The following is a 20,215-nucleotide window of genomic DNA, read 5'->3' on the forward strand; positions in this document are numbered from 1 at the left end:
ATACAATGTGATCAAATGGCAACAGTGGTTTACTTTAGTACAGAGAGTATTATTTTTACAAATTTAGATATTTATCAATTAATGTTTTTCTTTCCTGATCAAAATATTCACATCTAAAGAGGTAATGGAACTCGTCGGCTATGGCTTGGGAGGTGCAAAGCTTACATGTGCGATATTTCGCCTGCAAAGCCCTCCCAGCGGCCAGTCTCAATCGGCAAATTGTTATTTATCTGAATTTTAAAATTGGAGTAAAGATTTCTGGTGATAAGAGAAGATATTGTTCAAATTTGAAATTAGTTTTGTAAATTCTATAATTGCCAGTTTTGGAGCCTGTAGTTAAATCGGTATTCCATTTTTTTAATAAATTGATCTTTTACAATGTTTTTTTTTAGACTAACCAGCCGTGACTTACAGAATCCGGTTCATTAAAAACTACAGAAAGGTCTTTTTATCAATAGCCATTATAAGTTTCTATTTATAGCAGAGATCTAACCTGTCTTGTAAAATTTAATTATTGTGTATCTATCTGCTGTTTGTTCTTTGGACTTCGCGAAATATATCCTCGGCCAATGAGTTTAAGGCATCCTCGACACCATTTGGCGTGATCTATACCGTATTCGACGTAATAAGCGCACATGGTGCTCTCAAAATTAGAAATAGGGGGCTCTTATTAGAATATTATTTTGGAGAAAACAATCAGGGTTGAAAGATAAATTCCGTGGTTTATGCTGACAGCCTGAAATGTTCATATACGACAGGTATATATTCCAGAATTTAATTGACCATAATTAAGGGTGCATATAACACACGAGTGCGTATTATACACGAATAAATAAGTCTTTCGTACATTGACCAATCGGAAGGGGTGCTAATTGGGATTGTTCACTAGCCAAAATATTAGCATATATCGCCGTGGGCGCTTATTAGAGGTGGGCGCTTATTACGTCGAATGCGGTATTCTGAACAACTCGCCTCACGCCGTCATTGAAACCCAGATGTGGTTTTTAGATCCGAAGATAAATTACCGGGCTAAAGAAAGTATACACCCATGTTTGATGTTGGCTTAAAATGAAACAAACAAGAAATGGTTATTCTATGGAAATGTATTTGATATCATAATTAAAGTTTTTAATAACGTTTGAATATATTTCGTGAATCCAATTTTCCTGTATAAACTTTCGTTTGAGCAGCAATTCATTTAATATTTACATTTGCTAACCCGCATATATAATTTTTGACATAGAGGCCCAGTTCTACTGAGAGAATTGTTTGAAACGTGCTTATTTGGACCAGCATTGTGAATATTATGTTTGTGTGGTATAAGAACATGGCGAATTAAACATTATTATAAGCTTTCCTTACTTTTTACTTTCTTTATGTCTTTAAAAAATCTGGTGCCGCTTTCACTATTTTAGTGCCGTTTTCGCCGGTCAAAGAGATGTGTCACAGTTCGTTTGCAGTATTGCTCTCTTAACAATATTAATGGATGGTTCCATTACAGAAGCAGGTGTGTGGGCAGGTTACGACATTCTTGTATGGTAGTATAATTGCAATGTTTAGACTCATGTTAATGGGCTAGCGTGACGTTTCCAATGTGGCTTCCGCGGTGGCAGATCTTGACATGAATATAGTCGGGTCCACAATACAATGCGATCAGGCAGTGTGATAAATGGTGGTACATGTATTACTAACGGGCGGGAAAATAGTACATTTCTTTAAAAAGACTTTGTAGAATTACATTTTGACAATCCTCGTGACATACTGGACACTCTATATAAATCTTATATTCGTATCCGCCAGAACGGTACGGCATATTGATTAGTAAGCGGGAGACAATTCAAAAGTGTGCTTATTTTAAATTTCGTGACATGGTTCTCCTCGTTCGAAATGCTGCTAGCCTACCGGTTCTCCACTGATTGACGTCAAACGTCGGAGTTTGTGCACGGAGCTTCTGACGACGAGGATAAACCATTTCTATTCAGAAAATTTCCAGATTTCCTTACTTCGGGGAATCGGAGTTAAATAAGACTTAGTATAGACTCTATGCTTGTGACATGTGTTAATGGTAACCTGGTTCTTTAAGGTAAAGGAACGATAACCGGTCGAATGTGCAATGACATACTTGATTCAACGCAATTTCCCCAAATTTCTTCGGTCTGGTCCGGATAAAGTTTGAGCAATTATTTTAAATGTTATTTCTTTTCAATGCATTTTTAAAAGAAAACTTGTGGCAATCAGGTTAAGCTTTCTAAAACGGACTTATTTTAATGTGTATACATACATTTTGTCAAAATGCCATATATGTTACCCGACATTTATTGAATAGAATAATAAACGTAAAATATATCCTAAGAAGGGTCCCTAAAACAAGGGACATAACTCTAACTGTAAACGTGGCCCGTTTCATGTTATGTGCGAGGTCACTTCTTCATGATCATAGTTAAAAATGGAAGAAAATAATTGGGGTTGGCTTGCACGATTTGAGAAATTTGGACGACTTGGTGATAGCAAAGATAATTTCCAACCTATTGAATATTCCGAAGCTAAATCAAAACACCCGTCATTTACCCATGCATCTCACGGAATGATATTTGCAAGAGATGACAGAGTACTTTGGGATTTATATAAAGCACGAGGAGCTGTTCTTGTAAGATTTAGATTTGGATTCAAACGTTCTACCGGGCGCACCTTATGGCATTGTTATCGTTACATTATAACCTAAATTTTAACTTCATAAAAAAACAACTAATCTCAGTCCTGTATTTGTTCATAATATGGTCTCCAACTCTCAAGTTGGGGAACCGTATTATAGTACCTATTACGTATCTTTAGATAATCTGGTTCTGAAATACTTTATTTATCTGAAAAAATAAAATTTCACTACTTTCAGTCTGTTTCAAATACTAAGTAATTTTCAGGGTAGGGTAATGAAGATCAGTAAGATAAAATGCACAAATAAATAGGACATTTGCTCTTTCCCGTCAGATAACATGTTGATTTCATCCTGTGAACTGAAGTATTCAACATTTTTACTTCAGTATGTGCCACTTATGAACATGTCAATCCCCTTTGAATAAGGCCATCCAACATAATTTGAATTAATATTTATTAATTGTGCATTAGAAGATTGTTGTGTGACATCATAGTGCTATATGACATCACTGCATTGTAACCTTGTTGTGCCACATAGTACTGAATGATATATATCAGGGGAATGTTGCTTCACATTACAATTTGCATTGGTAGAGCACCCGCCCAGAGTGTAGAAAGTCCGTAGTTCGATCCCTAGCTGTGTCATGCCAAAAGACATTAAAAGATGGTACTTCTTTGCGCTCAGCATTAATGGGGTAAGACAAGGACTTGTCGGCTCGTAGTCCTTAGACTGTCTGAGTGGGGTATTCATGTTAAAATGGCATGGTATCTCATTGGGCTAGATCTATAAAATCAGCCTTTGTCCAGACTAGTACAAGCACACACAACACACATGTGCATGTGTAAGAGTGAATATTATCCTACCCTATTTTTTATCCCGGGGAAGATATTCTCTAGTGTCAAGATGATTCTCCCTAGTGAATTTGGACCCCTATCAGTGTGTTTAATCCTAGCCTATACTATACTCTAGAGTAAAACTTCCCCCGGGATAATATTTAGGTAGGATATAATCCTTGCTTAAACATGCACATCGCTATAGAAGTGCAATAATCTTGGATGCGACGTTAAACCCCATTTCACTTCACCTCACCTAAAATTTGTGGGTAATACTAAAATTAGCACACTAACTAACAAAATTATTATATTTGCTTACAGATAAAAGCTGAATCCATCATATGTGGTTCAAAATATTATTAAAATTAACAATTTATTATACTTTTATTCAGAACTGTTAAGATAGTAATTCCTCAATATGCCTCAATAGTAAAATGAGAATTTTGAGCAGTGGGTGATGAGTGCACCCAGCTTGATAGAAAGTACAGTAAACCCCCTTCTTTTTCAAAATGAGAAGTAAGATTAAATTATCTAGATTTTAGAAATATCCGTCTTAGAAAAAGTTTAATAGTATTGATACAGACCAGCACACATCCAATATGGTGGAACTCTGAAGAATACAAGCCTCCGTTTCAGATGCAGATGAGATTTGATGGTGTGATAGGCTTCCCTGGAGGTCTAGTTGAGAAGGGAGAACACCCAGTATGCGGCTTGAACCGGGAAATGCAAGAGGAGATCAGCCTAGACTTGACGAGTCACAGATTCACAGACCACGATCATGTTGTCTCTTTTCTCAATGAGGACAAGTCACTAGTGTTACACTTCTACAAAAAGGAGGTCTCCATGGAAGAGTTCAAGGCACTGGAGATTAAGAATCTACAGGCTCCAGAGTATGGCATTGAGGTATGTGGAGACTTTGGTGCAATGACTGGTCCCTTGAAGACATGGAATACAGTAGGTGTACTGTGATGACAGATACTTACCCTGTGGGATTCTGGCACAAAGCAAGTACTCATTACCCAGTGCTTGTTATAAGAGGCAACTACAATGAGTCTTGGTGGTCACAATATCTGACCTGGCTTTAAGTGTACCATTACGACCATGTAAATTTGTGGTCTTAATAGGGGGAGTTTTCAGGAGCAAGGCGGTTAATACAGCAACTACGATATTGGACATACATAATCATTGGTGATGAAGTATTGACCATGTTGACTGTTAGTGATAGTGTCCCTGACAAATCTATCACCTTGACACATTAAATCATGAAAACAAGGAAGCATTAACTTGATCAATGAGTTCCATCTGTTTCAGACATATGGTATCATCAGACCGCCTCTGTTTACAATGGGGGACGGTATACGAGGACTTCCGGCGTTTCTAGCCAATCATTTTGCAGGGAATGCCCGGGAGGAATTGGTCATGGCGCTGAGTTTAAGTAATCTCCTCAGTCAAGAAGAACTGCAAGTAGCTCTCAAAGCTTCACAAACATTCCAAGAGACATGCTTTGTGAACCGGAATCAAACACACAAGCATGATTAATGAAATATGCTACTCAGAAGAAGTTAAGGACAACCTGATTCTTTCATATTACGTGCCATGACAGATTCACTATATAAATATGAAAGAAGGTGGTACATAACTTCTTTTGAGTGGTACAGATTTGACACCTGCGTCATTTAGTTTATTTGTTACATTCCATCTTCCTGTGATACTGAATATTTTAAGTATTCAATGTGGTTGTCATGGTTATTTGAACTGTTTGAGGTGAGAAGTGATTTCCTAGATCACTGGATATCATGGCCTCAGTATACAGGGTGTTCTTCATCAGCTGTATTTTGAATGTGTCTGTTGATTGTGGGGGTATTTGTTTGTTTGTTTTTAAGGTCCTAATTTAAAGATAACAGTATAACCATTTTTGTGTCTTTATGAATTTCTCTCTTCGATTTATGTGAAACTATTAGGGAAGAGCCTAAAATCTATGAAGCCATATTTTCAGGCAGAAATGAAATGTGCATCACCTTGTTTACATGAACTGGTCACATGACGCGCCCCCCCCCCCCAAGTTATTTTAAAGTAAGTGGCTTATCTGTGTTGTAGTTGTAATATTCCCAAACCGTCACATTTGCTCATTTTGGATAATTATGTTTTCTCTTTTAATGAAAATGAGCAAATCTAGCTCAGTTGCAATCACATACGACATGGTGTTGGCAATAATTAGCGTCTCTCTAAACTGGTCATCTGACAGTTGGGATGAAAATACTTCAGATTGAACCCGTCATTATGGCCCTTTTGCAATATTTAGCAGTGTCTCAGAATTTACAGACTGTGTTGCAGAGTATTGGGGTAATATCACATCACCTGACAGAAGGCAGTTAATGCAAAACAAAGTAAAACCTGCAGACCATGTCATAGTACACAATAGGTGAGGCTGCATTACATGACACTGTTACGAAAATGACAATTGAAAATAGAATACTTATATATATAAACCCTCTTCCCAAAAGCAAAATCTATTAATTCTTTTTATGATGAGTTTAGTGATGAAATACTGTACTTAATCCCCTAATACACAATCAATAAATGTCACAGGAGTGAGATAACACCGCAAGAGTTACTGTCAGTCTACCTCACATGCACTGGTTTTCAGCATAATATTGTGAAATTATCCTAGAAAATACATGATAAATAGAATATTTGTCTTTCTATATATATATATATATGTAAGTACAAGGTATACAACTGTTATTTCACTCAGGTCAAATAACACTTTATGTCGGAACTACTTCGACCTTCGACCCTACCTTTAAGATCAGGAAAAATTATGTAAACATTAGAACATTTGTCATGTCAAAAGCATGTTTATCTCATCATGTGACCTGATAAAGTTAACATTTTCACTTGTGTCTACACCACTTTGTTACGTCAGTCTATGAGATAAACATGTTATTTGACCAAAGACGCTACATATCTTCTATGCAACTACAACAGCACTTGTCAACCCCAGAGAAAGTGCTATTAATCTTTACTGCTTCTTTAGGCTGGGGAAGAGTTATGTCCCTTGATTTTCGTAACCCTCAAACTGATATTGACAAATAGATCTGTTTCACCAGCAGGATTAAGGCTTTGTTTAGATTTTGTTGTTGGTCATACCTGATATTGCCAAACTGTGTTATCACCTGGCCATTGATCTGATCCATCATGTCTTTTTAATAATGACAAGCATAGGCTCCTGGAGACCTTACCTGGAATCGCTTTTTTCAAAACAAGGTTTCATTTTTGTAATAAATACATCTTAGTGTTTAATTTAATTATGGGGAGGGGGGGGGATATTTAAAAATATTTTAATATTTATTAATTAGTAGTGGTGGGACGATACACCGATCCATCGGTGGATTGGGATACTTTACTTCCCGATACAAGTATCAATCACAGTTGCACAAAAAGTAAAGAATATCATTTCATACCTTAAATGTTTACTTTAATAGTTGTTATACCAAACACTAATTAGTAGTGAAAAAGTAAATATTTTCATCCATTGCGCCATGCTAGACACTGCCAACTGTAAATCATCACTGTTTCAGGTATTTGACTATCCTGTCTATGAAAAATATGGGTTACGCACTACAGGTACGAGCACATACAAATATTGTGATATGTATCGGATCGTGAGCAAGGTATCATGATACATATTGGATCGCACAGTTGGTGTATTGTCCAGGCCGAATTAAGTAGTCATTCTCATTCTCATGAGATGATCACTGGCAGCAAGCAGTTATAAGGTATACACAGATTTCAGTCAAGTCCCTGTGATAATATAGATGGCACTTAGACAAACTGTTCTTTCTACTTCTATCTTTTTAATGAATATTTTAGAAAAAATGTCTTGCCTTCATCATGTTTTCTCATTGTTTTTCATCATTAGTGGTTATTACTGTTTGTAATGTGTGCAATTCACGAACAAATGATAGGCTTTGTATTTGTTACTGTTACTGGTTTATTCTTTAACAAGATTTGGTTTTATACTCCCACCTGTATTCACTATGAGCTCGGGGGCACGGGTGGCCCAGTCGCCTAAGGCGCCGCGATTCGCTGTGCAGAGTTGCGTCCCTTAGGCACGCCAGAAACCTATGATTCTGGGTTCGAATCCCGACTCGCCCCGATTATGTTTCTAGGTTTGTCAGCACCATACCCGTGCTCGTGGGTATCACCCAAGTGGTAAACGTCTGAGACCTGCATCACTTCAGGCTTTTCTCCCACATTAAGCCGACACGCCGTGATATGACTGGAATACTGTTAAAAGCGGCGTTAAACCCAACTCACCCACCCACTATGAGCTCACTGTAGACTTAGTCCATACTGACCAAAAATACATTGTGATTTGATATTTGGCAGGGGCCCAGTGGTCGAAAGTGCTGCAATTTGCTGTACAGAGTTGCTTCCCTTGGGCACGCCACTATTTTTAGTAGTAAAGGTGGAAGGCTAATTACAACACATTTTGGGATATTTGACTGACAAATTTGCTGGGGGGTCATTAAGCCAGTAATATATTTTAGCAAGTGTATCCTCTTGTATGGATACAGAAAAAAATGTATTGTATATCATATGTGATGTGAATGGGTCATGACTGACACTATAATGGGTGGCAAATGGGGACTTATAAATTATATTTTGGAAGACGCATTTATGTCTGTTGTACTTGTGAACTTTATTGAATAAAACTAGGGAAAAAAATTATTTTCATATGTGTTTGGAAAATGGGAAGTTCTAGGATGATGGTGACCCAGTCTGATCTTCAGTGTGCTTCAATGTGGTCGAAGATTACAAAGTTGTGTCTCTTAGCTGCCAGGATCTTATTGGTTCCAGCTAACAATCTCGATCATTAAAATCAGACCTCAGTTCTCGCTACCGCTAAACAAAGATCTGAGGACATCCCATTAGGGGTCACGTCAGAACGACCTTTCATCCGACCAATCAGAGCATCGCTAAACCAGATTATGAAAGTCGGAATGTGATTTCTAATCATGCAACCTCGAAAACCTTAACTCCGAACGATAGACATCATAGTTACGGGTTTAACGACAGAATCCATACAATCTAGACCATCTATTAGTCATTCCAGAATGTTCTTTTGTTCAGGTTTAAAATTTGTAATCGAGAATATGTCAAAATATGTATCGAAGCGTAGTCGCCAATTTGAAATTAGTGCCGCACTGACGTATACGTCTTTGAGTGCCGTAAACCACGAGAAAGCTGCCTTCTGATTGGTCATTCCATTGGTCGGTCAAAGTTCGCGCAAGGTCGGTCTGACATGACCCGTAATCATGGTAATTGGATGTCTTCAGATCTTTGTTTAGCGGTAGCGAGAACTAAGATCTGATTGTAATGAGATTGTTCCAACTAACAGACTAAGATGAACAGAGTTGTGTCCCTTAGCTGGTCCAAAGTCGAGAGGCGACTTACTGGTGGATCAGGTGGTCAGGCTCGGTGACTTGGTTTATGGGGTGTCACTGTACTTGGATCATTGCTCATAGTATCCATCACAGACTTAATTATTTACAGGGCAGCTGTATTGGTCTTGTGTGTAACTGAATATAAAGTAAAACACCTGTTCATATATATTTGCTACATCTAAAGACATTGCAACAAGTAAGCATGGTTTTGCGCCCACTCATATTCTACAAAATCTAAACCGAAAGATAACACATGCAGGTGGGGAATCGAACCGGGTATTCGGCACTACAAGCGGACGTTTTAACAACTAACGCCTTTTCCACAGTATTATTTCCCTTAGCTAATCTATAACTTCATGTTACCATTTGTCTGTGATCTCTTTTTAAAAGTATTTTAGTTGGAGATACAAATTCAAGTGTAATGTTATCATAAAATGATTCACGCTGATTTAATATATCCGATGCAAAGATATACTGTAAAAAAGATATATATGTAACTACATGTATAATGACAGATTCATTATTTCAACTCGTCTTCCATGTATACGGGAATAACATACCATATTTTTTATTTTTTGGGGGGTAACAATAACATTTCCCGAAAGTGCAGACTTAGCATTTTTGGATAATCTCAATCTCATAAAAATCAGGCATTTTACTCTTATAGATACCTCTCTGTGTGATCTGATTTTAATTAGAGTGAAGATAACATGGTAGACCTTCTAGAATACCAAGATAAAATTACAAATACGGCCTGTTCTTTCACATCTTCCCAAGGCAGGAGCGTCCACTAGCACACTAGTAGTATATCAAAGTCTAGTTTTCACTTTGGTATACTAGCGGACACTGTCGGGAAGATGTTCTTTCACTACATAAAATGATATGTCATGATAAGATAAGAGTGAAGAAGGGAATTTAAATGAATGAATATTCGACGTAAACAAATTTAGGGACCTAATCTTTATCTGGAATCCAATTACACATATACTAAAGCAGCGCCTTGCAGAAATTCATTCAGGGATTTCTTAAAAGGCAAGCCATTTCTAGTTGTGTAATCACATTTCACCTTGACCCCTATTGACCTTTAACCTTCTATAAGCTGATCTTATCACTCAGATGAGGAAATTAGTGGGAAATACTTGAATGTCGCCCGGTGTCAGTGAGATTTACTTAAGATACGCCCTCAATAAACCGATGCGCGATGCAAGCAAACCGAGACTGACCTGTGTGATACCACGTTTGCAAAGTACATGCATCCCATGGATGAAGACAACGCTGACATCAGGCGTTGATGTAGACTTGCACAAGTCCATAAGGCAATGATTATGAGTTTAAATGATAATTTCTAAATTAAATAAATAATAAGAACAAGTAGCCTGCTTTTCTAGACTTACCTTTTATAAAGATAGAATTACTAGCGTTGTAGTGGACGATGACCAGGCCCAGCGGGGGAGTGGCCATGTATTTTAATTGAACTTTAATTGACATAAATATAAATTATTGGCCAACTGTGTAAATATTATATGCAGTATTCACCTAGAACGAAAACAACGCCACTTTCGGTATATAGATAGCTACGCGATAAATTGCAAAGAACAACGAAGTGTGGTTTGTTTCACGATAAAACAGTGTTCTATCATGACGTCAATTCTGGAATTTCGAACATGCCACTTGATGACGTCGTATATTGGACGACGTTATTTTTTAAGGGGGGGGGGGGGGTGGGGGTCTTGTGAGTTGTTCCCCATAACTGTTGCTGGGCAACGCAGAGAAACGCGATGGCCGAACGATCGCATCCAAAAGGAGGAGAGATATGACAATCGTCATTGGGAGAAAAGGTGCAGGTGATCGACATGAGGATTGTGAGATTATGCGGGAAATACCCACCTGTGCGTAAAATGGACTTTTCCGACATTGCCGAGGTCGGGTTCTATTGAGGGAGTCATCATTATTTAAATATGGGTAAATATCTTTAAAGCTTCATCATCGTCATTAAAGAGGCTGTACATATTATTGATAACTCATATAAGAAATAAACAACTCCCACACGTCGTTTATTCTTAAATACATGACAGTTCGGGATATACATGTATAAAAAAAGGGTGTGGTGCTTAGCGTTTTGTTCCGTGGATATAGGTAATTAAAGATGTATGTACAGTTATATTGTGCGACCCTAATATATACATATTGTATTCCCAATGGCTCGCACAATACATATTTCTGTTCTTTTATGTTATTGTTTTTATATGGAAATACACAGGGGTAAGCAGTATTTTCATTCACTATGGAAGCGTATTAGTGACACAGTCTAAATTTGTTTTTTTTCTTCTACGTAGCTGATACTTTAATCTACGTAGAAGATATTTTCATCTCGGTATGTGACATTATAATTGTACGTATCGTGACTCTTACAGTGATTTTGTCTTGTGAAGATGCGACACTATTTGGATACCAATTTATACGAACATTTATTTTTCAATAAACATGATAAAGGTGATTTCTTAATTACTGTTAACTTTATTCACTGTTTGGGAGCATGGTGGTTGTTTATTTTCATTTGGCCTTTTCCGTATTTTTACAACATACTGAGATCATTTTAAATGTCAAACTATCATCACTAGAATAAAAACACACACTGCAGAATTGTACCTTCAGTGCTTCAAAGGATGATTACGAGTATGTATTTGATATAGTTTTTATAGTTTGATTGATTCACACCCATCCATATTCACGTTTTGCCTCTTAAACCCCGGCTTTAACCATGTTATGGTTGATATATAATTTCGCTTAAATATTGAATAATGACTTATAGTTGTGTGTTTGTAGTTTGGAGAACATTTTGTGCTCTCCTCTCTTTATTACGTGTGTCCTTCCCAAGTAAATTGGACTCATTGAAATGAAGATTTTATTTATGCAATGGGGGTAGAATAGGTCTTCAGCAACCCATTCTTGCCATAAAAGGCGACTATGCTTGTCGTAAGAGGCGACTAACGGGATTGGGTGGTAAGGCTCGCTGACTTGGTTGAGGAATGTCATCGATCCCAATTGCGTGGATCGATGTCCATGATGTCAATCACTGGATTGTCTGGTCCAGACTCGATTATTTACAGACCGCCGTCATATAGCTGAGTGCGGCGTTAAACAACAAATAAACTTTATGCAATGTTTAGATATCACCTAAGTAAAGACAAGGTAGAAAGTCAAACAAGTCAAACAAATCTGTCATCAAAGTTACATATAACTGACCTCGGACATACACTCTAGAGTGAGTGAGTGAGATCCTGGTTGGTTGGGTGAGTGTGTGTTGTCGACGCTACAGTTAGCAGTCTTCCTGACACCCCAGGATGTCTATATTCACATGCAGTGTGACGAGATTATTGGCTTTTGTGTGAAATATTACGTCACGGAGACGTTCCCGCTCGGGAAATACAAGAATTCTGGAACATGTTTCGTAAAATCAGTATGATACACATGATCGTATAACAATCTTTATCATATAATGGGTAGGCAGGATAAAGCCAACGGATAAAAACGATATCCGTTGGAGTCATATGCGGATAGAGATGCAAATATCAAAGGTCAAGTAGGACTACTTTCACTGTTTATAAACAAACATGGCGTCGCCCTCGTCATTCGGCGATCGAGTCAGAATATTAACCATCGGGAATCTGGATAAACTACAGGGATAATTGCTATCATTATCAAAAGAACAGTCTAATATACTGAAAACCAGTGTCTAACTGTGACGTAGCTAAGGCATTTTATAGGTTTTGGCAACTTTGGAGATATAAATTTTGAAACAATTTTGCGAGGGCACGATCGAGGCCTAGCCAAGCGGGATCAGTAGCCATATCTGTGCTTGGAGACCTCTGCAGCTTGAAACCTTCTCCACAAATTAAAATAGTTGGATTTGGCCGAAATATGTTTGAATTGTTACCCTTGTTTCGTTTTGTCGCTGTGTGTACATCTGACTACACTTCTAAACGTTATGACAGGACAGACCGACTGTCAACAACGTCTGACCGTGGCCGTGACGTCTCATAGACTAGGGTTAGAGTAGCTTCCCTTTGACAAAGGGCAGTTACTCTAGCGGGCAGACCGATGGATTACCACGAAAGGCAATTAAAAACAACTTTTGTTTTGCGTATATGTTGCTTCGCCACTGTCCGAATGACACATCACTGACCCTGTGACGTAAAAAATATTAATGCGCGCATTCCAGGAAAACTCGCAATGTTTCGGTAATGTTTGTGAGAGAGGGAAAACGATTTTAAAGCACAGAATGACATTATATGATAAAGAGGTTATCACGCTTGTGTGTTTGGGGATAGTAAATATCCTGTATTGTTTATTCCTAATGCAGGATATTTACCATCCCCAAACACACTCGCGTGATAACCTCTCTCTCTCTCTCTCTCTCTCTCTCTCTCTCTCTCTCTCTCTCTCTCTCTCTCTATATATATATATATATATATATATATATATGTATCTTTACACAAAGATTATATAGTAGAAATGCATGTTACACGACGCATACATATTATGTACATTAATCTACCCCCTACGGGTACAATAACAACGTGTCAATGTCATAATACGTCACAGTGCTTCCTTGTGAAAAAGACGATATGACGTCATCCATTGCTCATGACGTCACAATTGACGTCATCTGAATAGCCTGGATCAGTGACGTTTGTTTGTAGGGCCGACATTTCATACGTTTTCCTTCGTTGTTTCTCTTAAAATGTCAATGAGCAATACATATAATGCCCTACCGGAAACTGGGAACTGCGGATTAATTCTCCCTCGTGAATGTAAACCCCTCGCCAAAGACTACACCATTCATTCATTCATTCATACGACACAGATAATCCGAAATCCCTCGTAGCTCGTTGGTTATTATAAGGGTAACGCTATTTTTCAAGGCATTATCATTTGCAGAAGCCCGAGGTCTTCCATAAACTGCCCGACGAATTAGGGCAGTTGAAAAGACCGAGGGCGTTATCGTTATTATAGCTAAAATGCATGGAATTTGTTATCAAATAAAAAAAGAAACAATATCGGTTTTGAAACATTTACTGCAATCAACACGAATGTCACTGACCCACTTTTACAAATATGGAAACGTCATAATCCAGATCCAGATGACGTCACAATCCAGATGACAACACTATTAAACGTGACGTCACTATCCCTACTCTATGGCGTCACCTTACAAGGGACGTGATACTGGCTCGTCGTCAAGCAATATGAGGGTATTATCAAGTTTCAGTGGCCCGTCGATTTCTGATAACATGCGGGCGGTTTAAAGATAATTCGATCCATTTTAGCTATAATGTCTGATGATTTTCGGGACTGTACAAGGGTAAATCGAAAGGTTTGTGGCATCACATAAAAAATTGTCCAGAATAAAAATTATTCACACATTGAATTTCAATAATATCTCCTTTAACTTCAAGACGCTCGGTCCAGTGGTGCTCCAGTTTTGTTATCCCTGCCCAGGATGGAAGTCTTCATCTTGGACCTCCCAAAGGCCTCGACGGCGGCAATCACCTCGTCGTTTCTGGTAAAAACGCTACCACGCAGATGTTATTTGAATTTAGGAAATAAATCCATGTCAAGTGGTGCTAGGTCAGGGGAGTAAGGGGCATGGGGAAATAATTCAAAGTCTCAGACTACAGCTGCAGCCGCTGCCATCTGTGGCTTGTGCATGTTGTCGTTTTTTTCTTCATAGCTTCTCTTAACTGTTTTGTTTTATTTGTTTATTGTTTACGCCGCACTCAGCAATAGTCCAGCTATCTGGCGGGGGTCTGTAAATAATCAAGTCTGGACCAGACAATTCAGTGATTTACATCATGAGCATCGATCCACGCAATTGGGGTACGATGATATGCATCAAGCAAGTCAGCGAGCCTGACCACCCGATCCCGTTAGTCGCCTCTTACGGCAAGCATGGGTTGCTGAAGACCTATTCTACCCGGATCTTCACCTTGTAACATCCTATTTTACTCTACCCTTGAAGGCTCGCTGACTTGGTTGATGCATGTCATCGATCCCAATTGCGTGGATCGATGCTCATGATATTAATCACTGGATTGTCTGGATTATTATTATTATCCAGACTCGATTATTTACGGACCGCCGTCATATAGCTGGAATTTTGCTGAGTGTGGCGTTAAACAAGAAACCAACCAACATATTTTACTCAACAATTAGAAATCTACTTTACATTGGTACCGAGCAGACGAACTCCTGTCGTCTGCTCGGTACACCGGTAGAGTAAATGGTTGAGTAAAATAGGATGTTACAAGGACAACGATGCACCACATCACAGTGGCCGGTGACCCAGCTGTCGATGGAGTAGTTGACGTAACAGCACAATCGGTGTTTATTGCAAGCAAGCAATTTGAAACAACACATCACATGTAGGTGAGCAACAGCGTATTAAAAACCCAGGCTCGATGCTGAAACAGTAGCGAAAACACCTGAAATAGCCTGCCCACAATACCAAGTGTGTGCCACTACAATTGCTTACAAACCTCTTTATATAGTCCCACCAAAGACATTTCTATACAATAATAACTGTTGAAGGGTGACCCGTTATCAAAATAACCCGTTGACGTCAGGCTATGACGTCACGGATGATATTCAGGACTGTGTGGCTTACACTGACCCGCCAAGCAGCCGGCACGCCGACTCGGTAAAAGCCAGTCACATTTCGGACACTTTGACTCGGATATCGACCGAACACACGTTCGCGTGCACCAAAATAAATTCTGTGACGTAGGCGCGATTAGCGGTATTTCCCCGCCAACCATAGATGCCATGCGTTGGGGTGGCATCAACGGCGGGTCGCAGAAGTCTACGCGAGCGTTATTTACCATCAGTTGTGGCATATAAATATTAAATAAAGACACTGTGTTTACAGCGTAGACTGAATGCAAACACCCTATGGGTTTTGTCAAGGGATGCTGGAATAACATGTATTTGACAAAGTATGAAGTTATTCTTATACTGTGGGGTAGATTCCTCATCCTAAGATGCAAACATTTATACAATGTTTGTTTTTTAAAGCAGCGATTATTTTTTAAAATTCGATACGGGGAGGTTGTGTAATTCGTTAGCATAGTTTATGCCCGTGTATGCTCATTGTTTATATAGATCTGGAACATCAGCGAAACTGAGATCTATAGGCTATGATGACGTAGAGCTGACCCCACTGTAGCATAGGCATTGGATAAGAAGTACAAGCTGCGTCAACTGGATGACCATGTGTCATCGTGCCCCGTTGGCGCGATTCCTTGCTCATGCTTTCAGTCACTGGTTTGCTGTGTCCATTCCGCTGTGATCCAGCTGGACGATTGCTTGAATTCGGGGTTTTACAACAGTTCCTCACTCACTCACTCACCCACTCACTCACTCACTCACTCACTCACTCACTCACTCACTCTGTAGTCGCCTTCGTTCGTTATGTCTCTTAGGGAGTCTATATAAGATCTTTGTATTGTCTCACTGTTTATTTCCCGCTAGGCGGATGCCCGCTTTCAAGAGTGTTGTTGTTGTTGTTGGTGGTGGTGGTGGTTTGTTGTTTAACGCCGCACTCAGCAATACTCCAGCTATATGACGGCGGTCTGTAAATAATCTAGCCTGGACCAGACAATCCAGTGATTGATATCATGAGCATCGATCCACGCAATTGGGATCGATGACATGCATCAACCAAGTCAGCGAGCCTGACCACCCGATCCCGTTAGTCGCCTTTTACGACAAGCATAGTCGCCTTTTACGGCAAGCATGGGTTGGTGAAGACCTATTCTACCCCGGAATCTTCACGGGGCGCTTTCAAGACTGAAACAATTGGGAAGGACATTGACCTTCGCCATCGACGCTAATCGTAACACTACTACAGCCAGGTCATTAACTGTGGGGTGTCTGAAAATAGAAGTCTCCGAGTGTTGTAACATGGTGGACATTCCGTCATACGAGAACCGTAGTGTTATGCTAGCGGTAGTATTACGGTGCAGTGAGAAGTACACAGCCGGGGTAAAGTTGGTATACACTTGAAAATTGGATTTGACCAAAAAATTACAAATGTTATCAAAACGTTACTGGGCTAAAAACAGTCGTCGAAACACTGCAAACTTAAGGTGCAAAACACAACTATGAAACCCGTATCGAATACATCACCGCTGAATAACCATGTTTTGTTTGTTTATTTGTATCCACCACCAAACATGGGATTATACTTTCTTTAAACCGGTCGTTTAGTGTAGGAATTAGTCCTGCACCATGACCGTGGAATATATTTATTTCTGAAAAAAAATATATTTAGAAATGCATACAAAAGCAAGTCTATCCAGCTCAAGATAGCTCTATTCCACATAGGGATTTTTTTAATTATTTTTAGAGTCAAGAAGGATATTGTGTAATATAAGATTTCGGAGACTAAATGTTAGTCTAGGTAGGAATATGGTAGTAACGGTAGGATAATATATATTTATATAAGCCCCTATAAATTCCAATAACGCCTAATGACGTCAGTATTTTATCAAATGGCATCAATGACGTCATATTCTCAGGGACCTTATAAAAATTGAATTCACTGTAAACATGATAAATATTAATCGATCGACAAATCAGTTTAAGTTTCATTTTTTGTATTTCTTGGGCTATGAAACTACGAGGTTGAAATATTTTATGCTGGAAAAGTATAATAAAAAAGGTTCCTTTTCGTGTGAACGTGTCCTTAAGTATAGTACGCGTTTGAAACATGTGGTAAATATCAAATTTAGGACGATACGTTTATTGAGTATAGCATCACTCGTGTATATCAAAAGGATATTGATATTGAATATATCATTACACATAAAGTACAGCGGTATTAATATTGAATATATCGAATACATCATTACACATGGGTATTAAGATTGAATACAACAACACACATATAGCACATGAGTATTAACATAGCACACTACGTGTTTATCAGTGGGTATAGAATGCAACACCACATATACCTAGCACAATTACCTCATATAGCACACGCTTCCCAAAATTAAATATTACCCATACCTACAAGAACATAACTGAAATGTTTTTTTCACGTTTCCTTATATTTGGCTAGTCCACGTGAATAGTTCATTTGTTTTCATTGGTTGCGAATCGGCCCTTGGCAATGTGAGGTCGTGTCATCTATTGTTCATGACGTCACAGACGACTTTTTGTGACGCCGTCCCAACAACAGATTGAATCCACTTACATTTGGAAAATATAAAATTGTACATTTTCTTAGAAAAAGGAATGTGGGTAGTATATAAAATAATCGAGCCTTGACCTATTTACTCGTCGCTTATTCTTAGCATAACACTATATAAGCGCGTATGTAACAATGGGACACTACTATCAAGTAGCGTAGTAGCGTAGTAAAACCTATAACGGTGTATAGTATTGTAGACGGTACAGCATTATACTACGCGACGGATAACCTCGACCCGCCACTTGACCTCAATAGCTGGTCATGAGTAGACTAGTCTATCTAGAGCATGGTGTGCCCAGGGTTGTATTGATAGTACTTCGGTGCATAGAATACCTTGCGCCAATAACTTGATCTACCCATGTCTTCAGAATGGACTGTACGGATAACGACAGCAAAGTGAGTTCTGCGCAGTTTTTCCTATGTCGGTTTGCCAGTACCGGTAGGCTGGTCGCTAACAGGCAGGGGCCATTGTTGTATTATTAATAGTAGCTGTAATGTAAACAGTCGTACAGTGGAGCAGCAGTTAACACTAGTTTATCCGAGTGTACTTCCGTCTTGGTTATCTGTGTACAGACAGATGTGGTATGTCAACACAAACATGTGTTGCGTGACGAGTTCCATTCGTTCTGTAACAACTTTACATCTGTGACCCCCAGTCGTCACTTAAAACACAGTAACAAATAATTACGATGAATCATGTGTCTAACTAGGGTATAGTCGTCATCGTCAGTGAGTAATGGCATTATTTTGGTAGACAGCAGCTGTGTTTATAACTATAGTATATTCGTCATTCTCTGAGAGTAGTGGCATTATAGAGAGAGAGAATAATGTTTATTATAGTGTCACATGTTGTATACACTTCATACAAAAACACGTACACAAACAATACAATATAACATCCGACCAGGTATGACCTACGAGACACTTAGACATAAAAGCAAATTATAACGTCATGATCTGGATAAGGTAAAAAAAGACATATATATATACATATATTATGTTAGTAAAAACGTTTGGTTTAACAAGGGTATATATTCATCATTTTCAGAGAGCAGTGGCCTTCTTTTCAATCATCACCTTAAAAATTCCACATATGCTGGACTTTATCATATATATGTGGTAATTATTGATTACTTGGTTATAAATCAAATGGTGAGTGAGTGAGTATGGTTTTACGCCGTTTTTAGCAATATTCCAGCGATATCACGGCGGGGGACACCAAAGATGGGCTTTACACATTGTACCCATGTCGGAAATCGAACCCGGGGCTTCGGGGTGACGAGCGAGCGCTTTAACCACTTGGTTACCCCACGCCCCAAATCAAACAGTGAATTTTAAGTGTTAATTATGTCGCCTCTCTGGCGTAAAATTGGTTTTAATCTGTTTGAGTCATATTCCAGCTATATGACGGTGGGGTCAGACGGAATGTGCTTCCCAATTTACACCCATGGGGAGTCGAACCTGCTCTTCAATGTGACAGGCGAATGCTTTGACCACAGCACCGCCCCACAACCTTATCTCACATCGTTACTGATGTGAGGGAGTATTGTTTTACGCCGCTTTTAGCAATATTCCAGCAATATCACGGCGGGGGACACCAGAAATGGGCTTCACACATTGTACACATGTCGGGAATCGAACCCGGGCCTCAGCGTGACGAGTGAACGCTTTAACCACTAGGCTACCCCAACGCCCCCGTTACGTAAGAGCTTAATGGATCTATAGTTGGAATGGTTTGCTATTTGAAATTCAATTTTTGTAATTTGCATGGGATGGTCTCAGACCATCAAAGTCGCGTGTGCACCGACGATGATTTATTGCGTATTACCAATTCGCTCAATAATGTAACCCGCGGTGTTTTGAGATGCCCCCCAAATGTCTGCGAAGTCGGGCGTATCGTCGAGGCGTTGTTCCACGTGACTGCTAATCTTTAGTTGTTGATCTAATTAACGATAATTGCAATTAATACTAAATAGCAATCAGATCAATTGATTGTTTACTCGGTATTATGTAGTGGTGCTTA

General features: G+C 39.0%; 1 protein-coding gene across 1 annotated transcript; it reads left to right on the forward strand.

Moving 5' to 3' along the window:
• The first annotated feature begins 2,386 nt into the window (after positions 1-2,386).
• On the forward strand, positions 2,387-7,654 carry LOC124145872 (U8 snoRNA-decapping enzyme-like). Its single transcript, XM_046515827.2, has 3 exons — positions 2,387-2,647; positions 4,123-4,389; positions 4,798-7,654. Exons 1-3 carry the CDS (start codon positions 2,447-2,449, stop codon positions 5,023-5,025), a joined length of 696 nt encoding a protein of 231 aa, XP_046371783.2. The 5' UTR covers positions 2,387-2,446; the 3' UTR covers positions 5,026-7,654.
• The last annotated feature ends 12,561 nt before the right edge of the window (positions 7,655-20,215 follow it).

This window comes from Haliotis rufescens, unplaced genomic scaffold, assembly GCF_023055435.1.
Source record: "Haliotis rufescens isolate VD_foot unplaced genomic scaffold, xgHalRufe1.0.p SCAF_45, whole genome shotgun sequence".
Taxonomy (NCBI): Eukaryota; Metazoa; Mollusca; class Gastropoda; order Lepetellida; family Haliotidae; genus Haliotis; species Haliotis rufescens.